This window comes from Pogona vitticeps, chromosome 2 (genome assembly GCF_051106095.1).
Source record: "Pogona vitticeps strain Pit_001003342236 chromosome 2, PviZW2.1, whole genome shotgun sequence".
Classification (NCBI taxonomy): Eukaryota; Metazoa; Chordata; class Lepidosauria; order Squamata; family Agamidae; genus Pogona; species Pogona vitticeps.
In genome coordinates, this window is record NC_135784.1 from 69339511 (window position 1) to 69352940 (window position 13430).

Here is a 13430-nt window from a genome sequence, read left to right on the forward strand (position 1 = left end):
GAGCAGGAGGGGCGGGAGGAGGGGGGCCGCTGCAGCAGCGCCGTCCCAGAGCCTCCGCGCGGCACGCTTGACCCGGGGGAAGGGGGCGCGAGGCGGGGAGGCCGCGGTGAGGAGGGGCGCGCGCCTGGCGCGAGGTGTCGTCTTCGGGCTTGTGCTCCCCGCGCGCGGACGGCGGGGGGGGGGGGCTCCCTTCTCGCGCCTGAGGAAAGGTCTCCGGAGAGCGCGCGGCCGCTCCTGCCCCCCGCCGCGGAGGGAAGAGGGAGACCCGGAAGGACGAGGCGAGAGACGCAGCGGTTCAGGCAGCGGGGAGGGAAGGAGGGAGGGAGGGTGGGAGAAGGGGGCTCTATGCGCCGAGACGGAAGAGGGGACCCGCTGCTGCTTTGACCCCCGGCGGCCCCCACCCTCCTCGGGCGGCTCTGAACATGGGGGACCCTGCGCCGCCGCCGCCGCCTCCTCCTCCTCCGCGTAAGTAGCCGCTCTTGCGATGGTGGTGCCGCCTTTTCTTCTTTCTCGCTTTGGCCCGGTTGCCGCTGCAGGTGAGCCGCCCCATTGTGTGTGGCGCTCTGGGCTGCAGCAGCTCCCCGGAGCGGACCGCCGCTTAGGCGCCCCCCCCCCCCGGCCTTCTCCTCTCCCTCGCTCCCCACCTCCAGTCCCCACCCCACCGCCTCCGCTTCGGCTCAGACCCCCTCCCGCCCTCGTCCCCGCGTTGGGGCTCTCGGTTGCCTTTGGCACCTTCCGGAGGCTCCCACGGACGACGCCTCTGCCCGCCTGCGTTTCGGAGGCTGCCGGCCCCAGCCTTCCTAGGGATGCCCTCCCCCCCGTCTGTCCTCTAAGCCCGAGAGGGGCGTGGGGTGCGTGGCTGAGGGAGCGGCGGGGCGGGTTGGGTGTCGTGTTGTCATCCCCGCTTGTCTCGTGCGGACGAAGCCGGAGGGAGCAGGGCCGGGGGGCCCGGCCGGGCTTTCTTCGCGGTACCCGCCTTCGCCCCCCCCCCTCTCTCTTCCCCTCCCCCCCTTCCTTTTTTCCCCAGCCTCAATATGGCTTTCCATGGAGGAGCTGCAGTATGACTGAAGTGGGCAAAGGCGAGGGAGGGGGCGGCAGGGAGAGACAGGTTGTGGGCGCTTGGGAGGGAGGGGAACCTCTGGAAGGTGAGGGGGTAGAGAGAGGTTTAAAAACCTGTGCGTGTATGTATTGTGGGGGGCGCGCGCGGGGGAGGGAGAGATGGCGGGGTGGGGAGAGAAAGCCCGGCCTGGGCTTCAAAAGGAGACCTGGCTGAACGAGGGAGACTTTGGACGAAGGGGGCGGGGATGCTGGAGGGCAGGAGCCTGGCGGTTCTCAAAAAGCGAGCAGTGGGGAAACCTTGTGTGACCGGAGAACGGTGTCCAGGAGGGTGGCGGGGTGGGACCTCAGGCGCGGAGGACGAACAAGGAAAGGGGAGCGCGATCATCTCGCTATTTGCCTTCGGGAAGAGCCGTGCATCGGCGCCCCTTCCCTCGCCCTCAATCATCCTGTCAGGCAAGGAAAGGAAGACGAGGGGCTTCTGCTTCCTGTCCGTTCTTTGCCTCTGGCCGCAAACAAGGAAAGAGGAGGAGATCTGAAGGCATCCCCGATCCCGAGTTGGGAACCCCTGGTGTGCCTTTCGGGCTGAGGAAAGGGGGAGTGGCGCGGCGGCGTGGAGTGGAGGTGGACCTTGGCCGCAGCCTTTCTCCAGGCCCGGGGGTGGGGGGTGGGAATGAGTGACATCTCTCTCTCTGATGCCTTCTGCTGTCTTGTTTGGCCTCGCAGGTGGCTTGCTCGAGTTTCCGCACAAGGATGCACCGTGATGACACCCACAAAGCGAGGCCAGGCTCTCCGGCAGCGACAGCAGCAGCACCTTCTCCAGTGGCAGCGGAAAGTTCAGCAGTAATGGAAACTGGGGGCGATGCCAGGACAGCACCTCGGTGGGGGGGAGGTGCTGGGACTGGCCGCGGTGGTGGGAGCAGCCGGGGTCCAGCTGCCGGAACTGCAGAACCCGCCAGGGTCCCGCCGGCGGCGGCGGCGGCGGCAGCAGCATCATTTGCTCCTGTGGGTGGGAAGGGTTTGAATATTGATGGACCTGGGAGAGGCGGCGGCGGCAGTGCCACCAGCAGCGTGGCTGGCTCGGACCCCGCTGCAATGCCGAGAGGAGGCAGAGCCGGGCCCCCCGCCCTGTTCCCCCGTGTGCCTTACGCCAAGGACCCCAAAATGGTCCACCAGCGCTTCCTGCGGAGGAGCGTGGTGGAGTCCGACCAGGAGGAGGCCCCCTTCGAGCCCGCAGAACCGGAGCCTGCACAGCAGAAAAAGATCATCCTCATCTCCAAAACTCGGCGGATAATTGCAGAGAGAGCAAAAGCAGGACAGAGACCGGTGGTGCAAGAGACGCGGCTCAGGAAGGAAGAGCCTGCTGCTGCTGCCGCCGCAGTCGCTGCCGCCCCTGTCCCCGTCGCCCCCTCTGCTACGGCCGAGGCCAAAGCTGGCGTGGCCGCTGAGAGTCCCTTGGCGGCAGGTGGGGACGCCAAGGAAGAAGGAGGCGGCGGCGGCGGCGGCGGCGGAGGTGACTCCAACGAGGAAGGCAAAGAGGATGCAGAGAAAAAAGAGGCACCCGATTCTTCCAAAGATCAGAGCAAGTCCAAGAAAGAGGAGGCCGAGGAAGAGGAGGAGGAGGCCGACATGAAAGCTGTGGCCACCTCCCCCGATGGCAGGTTTCTGAAGTTCGATATTGAGCTGGGAAGAGGGTCGTTCAAAACAGTCTACAAGGGGCTGGACACGGAAACCTGGGTCGAAGTGGCTTGGTGCGAACTTCAGGTAAGCCAAATTCTTCCCCTCTTGCCTGGGCTTAAAGGCGTTAGCAGCTCAGGACCAAGTGCGTGTGTCATGTAGCAGAGCTTTGCTGGAATCGTCTCGCTGTAGCTTATCCTCCCTGGGGCTAACTATAGCTCCGTATTTTCATTGGTTCCAACCCTTCCCCGCATCATATGTGCACACAGGCACACACTCCTCCTAGGTTTAACCCCCTCGGCTCTGGATTTGTGCTCCTTTCCCTAGTTAACCCTCCTCCTTGTTTTTAAATCATCTGTTCAATATGTGCATCTGCCAGAAGGATTTTCAAATAGTTAAGAGTGTGTTGAACCTCCTGCTCTGATTCTAGACCATAATTTGATATGTAGCACTGAATTAAAGTAAAAATGGTTACTCTTTTAAATACGGTTTGTCACTGTTCAAGGTTATTTTAGCTTGCAGAAGTAAATATTAACTGTAGAAAATGATACACAGACAGTTCAGTTCAAGACAACTCAGAAGTAGAGACAACTACAGAGATAGATAGGGTTTACTCAGAATGGCTGGGCATAGAATTGTAATTCTGCAGAGCAGATCTATGTATATTTACTTAGAAATTAACTTCAAGTTCAGTGGGATTTATTTCAAAGTACATAACATAGGGAGTATTATTCTCCCCCCCCCCCCCCATAGACACAGTGGAATTTGTTTAGATTGTGAATTTTAGGAGAGAGAAAATAGATAGGCTTGCACTGTTCACTCAGCTATCCTGCTCTTTAAAATGGCTCTAAGGAATGGAAATTGAAATGTTATTAGTGTTATTTGGCTCAGTCCACTAAATGAAGGAACTGATTGTTCACTTTTTAAATGATTTCTCCTTCATCTTTTTTTCTATTTTTTTTCTTTTCTTTTAAAAAGCTTTCTTGTTTAACTCGTGAAAATAATTAGTTTTGTTTGCCTCTGTCCAAACTGAAGGCTTGGCACATAGTCAGGGTTTTTTTCTTTCTTTTCTGAAATCAAAGCTATAGTGGCATTTATTGGTGGTGCATTATGTAAATGCTATAGCAAGGCAGTGAAATAACTTTTGGAGTCTAATTCTCCTCTGTTAGGGAAAACAGATGCTTTTCGTAGCCTTTTCCTTTATTTGCAATTGATTTGTTTCTTCTTTAGTAAATATTTGAGAGAGAAAAAAAGTCTGTTGTGAGTCTCTCAGTCCATTTTTGTTTTTCCTTTGCCCATTGTTGCTGCATATTGGGTTTAGAGTGATATATTTAGCTGTGATTGTAGGAACTGGTTGTGAGATAGTCATGTTTTGATTTAAGTAGCCAGTCACCCACCCCCCACCTCCAAAGTCCTCATGATGCCTGGGAACAATGGCTGGTGAATGGTATGGGGCAGAGGCTTCAAATCCTGCTTCAAATGCCTCTGTGAAGTTTGCAGTCAACAAATCAGGCATGCTTTTCATTCCAGTATGGTTGAATGATGAGTGGACGAACATCATTCTAATCACTAAATGCTTCTCTTCCATGCCCTGTCATGCAGCAGTCTTATAATGTCTCACTACATATTTAGTGTATTGGCCAGACTAATTTTTTTGCCGATCAGAATGACTGTTTAAAATATTTGAGGGGGGGGGGGAAAGAAACATGAAAAAACACAGTTCTTAATCTCAGTGCCATAGTTTACAGAGGTTATACTGTAAGCTCAACTGAAATGTATGATGTGCTGCATTATTAGAGTGAGGCAACTTAAAATTTGCTAATGGAATTGGAGAAGAAGACTGTATCTCATTCAGTTTAGCGATTAATCATTTGATTTACAGATCTGAATGCTGTTACACAATGTGGGAGGACATAACGAACTGCTTGGTTAATTTTATAAGATCATCTGTTTAAACAAAAGTCTTATGCTTTAGATTCTGCTTCTTTAAAAACGTATTAAATGTACATTAAATCAGTTTCATTAGCTGAAAAAAAAACCCAGCCATATGGTTGTAAAAAAATATCCAGACAGAAGAAAACAGAACAACCCCCCACTCCACCCCCCAGCCTTAAAAGTAGTGTCAGCTTAAAGACCATTATATTTCAGTGTTAGTTTTCATGGAAAAGTACCTTCACTTCTTTCCATAGTGTTCATTTTTTCTCAACCCTTCCCTAAAAACTTTTTAACCCATTTTCTTAACATGTGGGACATCTTAATGTCTACCAGTAATAAGAACTTATGAAAATAAAAATAAAGAACAAGGAATAACTAACTGAATAATTATTCTTTCTTAAAAGTAAATGTCAAAGCTCTGACCTCACCCCCTACCAGTCCATGATCCCCAGCAGATTGCCTTCTTGAAATGAAAATATTTCCTACCTTAGAAGTTCAGGCCAGCTCTAGGTACACTGTGTTTTCAGTATATACACAGCTCCAATGTCCAATGCACAGTTTCTCTTAGCAGCATGAGAATGTCTCAATCTGCTTTAATAATGCTGTATGTGTTGTGAAAAGAACCTTTGTTAACTGTATTTTGATAACCTTCACCTACCTATAATTTCAAACTGGTTCCATATTTGCTGCAAGTTCATGTATTAATCACATTATAGTGAGCCGTAAAAGTGTCCTGCAGGGATTGCTTCACCAACTGTTGTATTTTCCAATACTGTGCTTATTATATCTGCCTGATAAGGTCCCATTGATCATGGGTTGTTAAAAAATATCTTTGTTTTGATAGGTAAATATTTCTGTGTTGCTTGGTTTGCTTTCAGTGACAAACCACTTGAAAGGGTCTGCTTCAGAACTGACTTCTTCATTAGCTAGTTTAAATACTTCACACTCATACCTAAGGGCTGGTTGTTTAAGGGTATCAGCGTATTTGCCCCCTTTAGAGTATCCTTTTGAGAAAGTGCTTTTCTTTGTAAGGACGTAGAGGAGAATTTAATGCCAGGGAAAAATCCTGGGAGTTATCTTTCAACTATCTCTTCCTCTTTGTCTCTTCCTCTGATATTGCTGGTGTGGTGTAGGGGCCTGGAAGTATTTCTTTTTAAAAAAAACAAAAACAAAAAACCACTAACTGTGGTTTGGCACCATGGTGATAATAGTAAGAGTAGTTAGCTTTGATTATGATTTATCCAGGCAAGTTACATTCAACTATACCCCGGAATGCCATAAATTGTGCTTTTAAATCGGTCAGTGAGGCCAGTATTCATCTAGCCTTTTTCACATAGTAATAATCCACAGTTTAGCATCACATCTGAATGCAGCTTCTAAGCGTCATAGCTAACTGAATACATTTCCAACAGTGGAGAACCAGAGGAGAGAAGTGAGAATTACTTTATATATTTTTTCTGTTCACATTGTAACTTTTAGTGCTCTGTGTTTGCCAATGAGAATGCTTTTAAAATCTAAGTAGTCCAAACTGTTGTAGTTCAGTAACACAATAATAGCTCAAATGCAAGACCTTTTTTTCCTATCCAGCACTCAGTAACAGGGCTCATTCTTCTCTGTTCCAAAAAAGGAATAGGATTGGTGCTACACTCCCTTAGAAAGCACAAGTGCACAACTTGGAGGTGTTCTTGTATTCATCTCTGAGCCTGGATGCCCAGGTTTCTGCAGTGCCCAGGAGTGCCTTTCCATAGTTAAAACTAGTGTGCCAGCTGTGCTCATTTTTTGAGGCGTCTGATCTGGCCACAGTGACACATGCCCTAGTTCCAGCTCGGCTAGATTACTGTAATGCAGTCTAGGTGGAGCTGTCTTTAGAAAGTATTTGGAAACTCAAGGGTCCAAAATGCAGCAGCCAGATTGTTAACTGGGGTTGATTTCAGGGAACATAAAACTCCCCTGTTGTTACAGAAACTCCATTGGCTTCTGATCTGTTTCCGGGCATAATTCAAAGTGCTGGTTTTAACCAATAAAGCTCTAAATGGGTACAAGCTATCTAAAAGACTGCATCTCCTGCTATGAGCCTGTTCAGGCATTAAGGGGAGGCCTGTTTCTCCGTCCCGCCACCATCATAGGTGCACTTAGTGGGGACACAGAAGAGGGCCTTCTCTGTTGCTGCTCCCAGACTCTGGAACTCCCTCCCACAGGAAGCTAAGCTGGTCCCATCTTTGCTGTCCTTCCGCAAGCAGGCAAAGACCTTTTTCTTCAGGCAGGCTTTCTCTTAGTAACTGGTAGTCTGAGAGGGAATTATAAATGGATTGTTGTGCTCTGCTGTTTTACATATATTTTGATACTGCTTTTATTTACTGTTTTTAATAAAATACTTGTTTAATTCTTTTTAAATATTTGTGTATTTAGTTGTTTTAGTTTTTGAGCATTGTCTTTTAAAGCCTCCTTGAGTCCCTTTTGGGGAGAAAGGCAGGATAGAAATACTCTGAATGAATGAATGAATGTGAAATGGTTTCCTATTGATCTGTCATGGTCATGCAGTTGTTACAAAGAGAGTTATGGATGGATGCTGTCTGTCTAGCAACAACATGTGTAGAGATTCCTGTATGTTTTAGAAATTTTTAAATTGGGCTAATGCTTGGTATTTTCCTACTGCTCTGTATTCTGCCTTAAGGAGAAAAGGGACAATGCCATGTTGTTACTGCTTTAATATTCAGTAGTTTTAAAAATAAATGAAAATAATCCATACATAAGCTATTCTGTGCTGCTGAACTATACAATCCTAGTTTGTGTGTCTGTGTGTTTGTGCACAGTGCATTGTCTGGGAAAAGTGCATCTATGTGAACACATTCATTTTACAAAATCCTGTGAAATGTTTTCTTTGTGCCTAAAGAAATGTAAAATGTGAAGTGAAAAGTAGCTGAAATAACAGCAGGACTGTCATGAGTGTGCATTTTAGCTGGACCTCCTCATGTCAGAATATAGCTTCTGACTGTATGGAATAAGCAAATAACTAACAAACTTTGTTTGTATGAGATTTTATGATAGCTGGATTATGCAATATTAAGGATATGTTCAAAATCATGGTTGTAAAAGGACAAAGTTGTACCCTTTCCTTGGCTGCCACTTCTGTTTTCTTTATTTAGAGTCATTGGAACATTTCTGTGTGTCTCTTGCACATTGCTTTAGATTTTTCTCAGTTGATGAAAGAGTTTGCTCAGAAAAAAGCCCCACTGAGTTCAGTGGAGCTTCTTCTCCTGTATGTGTATACATGATTGCACAGCAATTCCAGATTAATGATTCTCTTTTAGATTAGTCTTTTGAGAAGAGTAATGATTAGTATAAGTGTTGCAGATACATTATCTAGGTAATCCTCACAACAATCCTGCAAAGGAGGTCAGTATTCTAATTGCTCTTCTCCCCCCCCCCCCCCCCCGGCCTATGGAAGTTGAGGCTTGCATAAGGCTAAGTGAAACTCAATCCTGTGTGTGGTTACTGAAAAACAATCCCTGCGCTGCGTTCAGTGAGGCTTTCAGTTACACTGGACTGCAGTCTTATAAAAATTGAAATTGAAGAACCTGTCATTCTTAGCTACTGCAGTCTGCTGCAGTTTTACCTGGGAGTGATTGTAACTGAATTCAAAGGGAAAAAAAAGTTCAACATAGACATACACAGGATTGTGTTGGTTCATTGCAACTCATATTTAAAGTAGCTTTATGCAAACTGGTGCTTATGATTTGTCAGTCTTATGATTTCTTAGTAGACAAAGTTGACTAAGGCTCCTATTGTTTCTGTATTCATTTGAGCTGGATTGTTAAAATAGTTCCAGGCTGATTCATCAATGAATAGAGTGCAGGTTTTCATAACAGAGAGTGCACGTGGGTGATCATGAACTGGAGGGGGCAAGAGTGGGTGGGTGGACTAACATGATACATAAACATTTTTCTGTGAAATGGTGGCCATGCATGGGTTCAATAGGGCTTGCACACGGTTGCTTCTGGGACTGTGATTTATGTATTCAATTCCATGATTTGGGTGGCGCCAAATGCTTCCTTACTTTAAGCAGGAAAAATGTCTTGAAATGGAGAACAGCACTGCAAAACAGAAGTGAAGTAGCAGTTTCATTTAATTCCCACTTCTCCTGTGACCAGCTTTGGTGCGGCTCCGGGGGTAGGGGTGAGGGTGAGGTCCACCAGTCCTCCTGATCAGGAGGCAGGAAGGCAGGAAGAACTTTTGAAGCCATTGTCTTCTCTTCTTTCTTTAGCAGCAGTGGAATTCTGTTGAGAGTTTGTTTGCGAGTTCAATTTTTTTTCCTCATCGCCGTTCTGCTCATGTTCTGAAACCATAAGAAAATATTATATATTTTTGAATAATGATTTAGATCATTCCTATCAACACAAGTTAACTCAAAAATATGAAACTTAAATTTGTTAGAAGATACAGGTATTTAAATTTAATAATGGCTTTATGAGTATTGTATAACCATCCATTTTCTCTCTAGCTACGAAATTAAATGTTGATTCTACTAGTCAGAAATTAATATAACATACTGTATTAGAAAAAGCCCCAAACCCAATATACGAAAGTTAAACTGCTCTGTGTCTTATCCTTTGTACAATGGTCAGTACTATACATAATAAAGGACAAAGAAAGACAAATAGAGAAAAATAAATACCACTTCCACCTGTATATATTGTCTTAGGTGTTATTCTACCTATAAATCTGGGAGGCAGATTCAAGCTTACTACTCATTTGCTGAAATCCTGTTGCTTGGTAAGTTGCACTAGAGTAGGCTCACTGAATCAGTTGGGATTTGGTGCGTCAACTCCTCCATAAGTTCTATTTATTTTATTATGATATTATTATATATATAATGTGTGTGTGTGTGTGTGTGTGTGTGTGTATCCATTGATTGATCTATTTTGCTGCTCATTGCTTCTGAGCATAGCTGAAAATGAGAGAGAAGATATGGAACAATATGTGGAAATACGGACACCTCTAGCTACAGTGCTGTTTCAAATTCTGTGTTGGATTTGGAAGTAAATTAGTTACTCTGGTCCTCAGTCTGGGCTTGCTCTGACTCCATGGAAATAAAGCATCTGTTAAGCAAGTGCAAGAATTCTTAACCATAACTTCTCAGGAAATCTTATTAGGAAAATGTTGGCCTTTTGACCTTCCTCCATCTTGTTTTCCAAAACCTGTTCAGCATTAGCTTAAACCTCTTATAGAATTAGTTTACCTTTGATTAATAAAATAGTTGTTTGTTTCATTATTTGAGGGCTTATGTAACCAAACTAACTCAAAGTATGTATGACTTTCCATCAAAGAACTGATGCGAAGAAGAATCAGTTTGGGTGCAAAAACAGAGACTATGCCGTTTGATTTTGCCCTTATCATCCTCATGTAATCCTTGAAAAGCATTACATATTCTTGTTGTTGTTTAGTTATTAAGTCATGTCTGACTCTTTGTGACCCCATGGACCAGAGCATGCCAGGCCCTCCTGTCTTCCACTGCCTCCCAGAGTTTGGTCAAATTAATGTTGGTTGCTTCAGTGACACTGTCCAACCATCTCATCCTGTTGTCCCCTTCTCCTCTTGCTTTCACACTTTCCCAACATCAGGGTCTTTTCCAGGGAGTCTTCTCTTCTCATGATATGGCTAAAGTATTGGAGCCTCAGCTTCAGGAGCTGTCCTTCCAGGGAGCACTCAGGGTTGATTTCCTTTAGAATGGATACGTTTGATCTCCTTGCAGTCCGGGGGACTTTCAAGAGTTTCCTCCAGCACCACAATTCAAAGCATCAACTCTTCGGCGGTCAGCCTTCTTTATGGTCCAGCTCTCACTACTCTCATACATCACTACTGGAAAAACCACACCTTTGACTATGCGGACCTTGGTCGGCAAGGTGATGTCTCTGCTTTTTAAGATGCTGTCTAGGTTTGTCATCGCTTTCCTCCCAAGAAGCAGGCATCTTTCAATTTCGTGGCTGCTGTCACCATCTACAGTGATTATGGAGCCCACGAAAGTAAAATCTGTCACCGCCTCCATATCTTCCCCTTCTATTTGCCGGGAGGTGATGGGACCAGTGGCCATGATCTTTGTTTTTTTTTTTTTTAATGTTGAACTTCAGACCATTTTTTGCATTCTCTTCTTTCACCCTCATTAAGAGGTTCTTTAATTTGTCCTCAATTTCTGCCATCAGAGTGGTATCATCTGCATATCGGAGGTTGTTGATAGTTCTTCCGGCAATCTTAATTCCAGCTTGGGATTCCTCCAGTCCAGCCTTCCGCATGATGTATTCTGCATATAAGTTAAATAAGCAGGGAGACAATATACAGCCTTGTCGTATTCCTTTCCCAATGTTGAACCAGTCAGTTGTTCCATATCCAGTTGCAACTGTTCCTATCCCACATATAGATTTCTCAGGAGATAGATAAGGTGCTCAGGCACTCCCATTTCTTTAAGAACTTGCCATAGTTTGCTGTGGTCCACACAGTCAAAGGCTTTTGCATAATCAATGAAGCAGAAGTCAATGTTTTTCTGGAACTCTTTGGGTCTCCGTAATCCAGTGCATGTTAGCAATTTGGTCTCTAGTTCCTCCGTCCCTTCAAAATCCAGCTTGTACTTCTGGGAGTTCTCGGTCCACATACTGCTGACATTTACCTTGTAGGATTTTGAGCATAACCTTGTTAGCATGTGAAATGAGTGCAATTGTATGGTAGTTGGAGCATTCTTTGGCACTGCCCTTCTTTGGTATTGGGATGTAGACTGATCTTTTCCAGTCCTCTGGCTACTGCTGAGTTTTCCAAACTCGCTGGCATATTGAATGTAGCACCTTAACAGCGTCATCTTTTAAGATTTTAAATTGTTCCACTGGAATGCCATCACCTCCACTGGCCTTGTTGTTAGCCATGTTTTCTAAGGCCCACTTGACTTCACTCTCCAGGATGTCTGGCTCAAGGTCAGCAACCACACTATCTGGGTTGTCTGGGACATCCAGATCTTTCTGGTATAATTCTTCTGTGTATTCTTGCCACCTCTTCTTGATGTCTTCTGCTTCTATAAGGTTCCTACCATTTTTGTCCTTCATTATGTCCATCTTTGCACAAAATGTTCTTTTAATATCTCCAGTTTTCTTGAACAGATCTCTGGTTTTTCCCTTTCCATAATTTTCCTCTTTATCTTTGCACTGTTCATTTAACAAGGCCCTCTTGTCTCTCCTTGCTGTTCTTTCGAACTCTACATTCCATTTTCTGTAACTTTCCCTATCTCCCTTGCATTTTGTTTCCCTTCTCTTCTCTGCTATTTGTAAGGCCTCGTTGGACAGACATTTTGCTTTCTTGCATTTCCTTTTCTTTGGGATGGTTTTTGTTGCTGCCTCATGTACAATGTTACAAGCTTCCAACCATAGTTCTTCAGGCACTCTGTCCACCAAATCTAGTTCTTTAAATCTGTTCTTCACTTCCACTGTGTATTCATGAGGGATTTGGTTTAGATTATACCTGAGTAGCCCTGTGGTTTTTCCTACTCTGTTCAGTTTAAGCTTGAGTTTTGCTGTGAGAAGCTGATGATCAGAGCCACAATCAGCTCCAGGTCTTGTTTTTGCTGACTGTACAGAGCTTCTCCATCTTTGGCTGCAGAGAACATAATCAATCTGATTTTGGTATTGCTCATCTGGTGATGTCCATGTGTTGAGTCACCTCTTGTGTTGTTGGAAAAGAGTGATGACCAGCTTGTTCTCTTGACAAAACTCTATTAGCCTTTGCCCTGCTCCATTTTGAACTCCAAGGCCAAACTTACCTGCTGTTCCTTTTATCCCTTGACTCCCTAGTTTAGCATTCCAATCCCCTATAATGAGAAGAACATCTTTCTTTGGTGTCAGTTCTAGAAGGTGTTGTAAGTCTTCATAAAATTGGTCAATTTCAGTCTCCTCAGCATTGGTGGTTGGTGCATAAATTTGGATTATTGTGATGTTGAAAGGTCTGCCTTGGATTCGTATTGACATCATTCTATCATTTTTGAGATTATATCCCATTATAGCTTTCCCCACTCTTTTGTTGACTATGAGTGCTACTCCATTCCTTCTATGGGCTTCTTGCCCACAGTAGTAGATATGATAATCATCTGAATTGAATTCACCCATTCCCGTCCATTTTAGTTCACTGATGAACTAAAATTCACCCATTCCCATCCATTTTAATTTGCCCAGGATGTCAGTGTTTATTCTTGCCATCTCCTGTTTGATCACATCCAACTCACCAAGGTTCATATATCTTACATTCCAGGTTCTTATACACTATTTTTCTTTGCAGCATCAGACTTTCCTTTCACTTTCACACGTGTCCACCGCTGTGTGTCCTTTCGGCTTTGGCCAAACCACTTCATTAACTGTGGAACTATTTGTCCTTGTCCTCTGCACTTCCTTAGTAGCACGTTGGACGCCTTCTAACCTGACGGGCTCATCTTCCAGCATCATATCTTTTAGCCTTTTGTTTCTGTTCATGGAGTTTTCTTGGAAAGATTCTGGAGTGGCTTGCCAGTTCCTGCTCCAGGTGCATGATGTTCAGTCAGAACTCTCTGCTATGACCTGTCCGTCTTGGGTATCCCTGCATGGCATAGCCCATTGCTTCTCTGAGTTACTCAAGCCCTTTGCCATGACAAGGCAGCAATCTGTGAAGGGGATTTTATATCTTATTGCATCAGAAACAACTGAATGGGTAGTAAATCCTGGGCTCACATTACTTATTGGTTGCATGTCTTCCCA

General features: G+C 45.3%; 1 protein-coding gene across 14 annotated transcripts in view; it reads left to right on the forward strand.

Moving 5' to 3' along the window:
• The first annotated feature begins 327 nt into the window (after window positions 1–327).
• WNK2 (WNK lysine deficient protein kinase 2) overlaps window positions 328–13430 on the forward strand; it is a 168758-nt gene continuing 155655 nt past the window's right edge. For 12 of the 14 annotated variants that reach the window (XR_013541698.1, XR_013541699.1, XM_078385345.1 and 9 more), the window contains exons 1-2: window positions 328–465; window positions 1783–2820. Coding sequence is in view for 12 of the 14 variants with exons in the window: in XM_078385345.1 (XP_078241471.1) it covers window positions 1810–2820 (1011 nt within the window). In the remaining 2 variants the exon portion in view is untranslated. Of the gene's footprint in view, window positions 466–900; window positions 969–1376; window positions 1681–1782; window positions 2821–13430 lie in introns of those variants that run through there. The other 2 variants (XM_078385351.1, XM_078385346.1) reach the window with 2 other exon arrangements.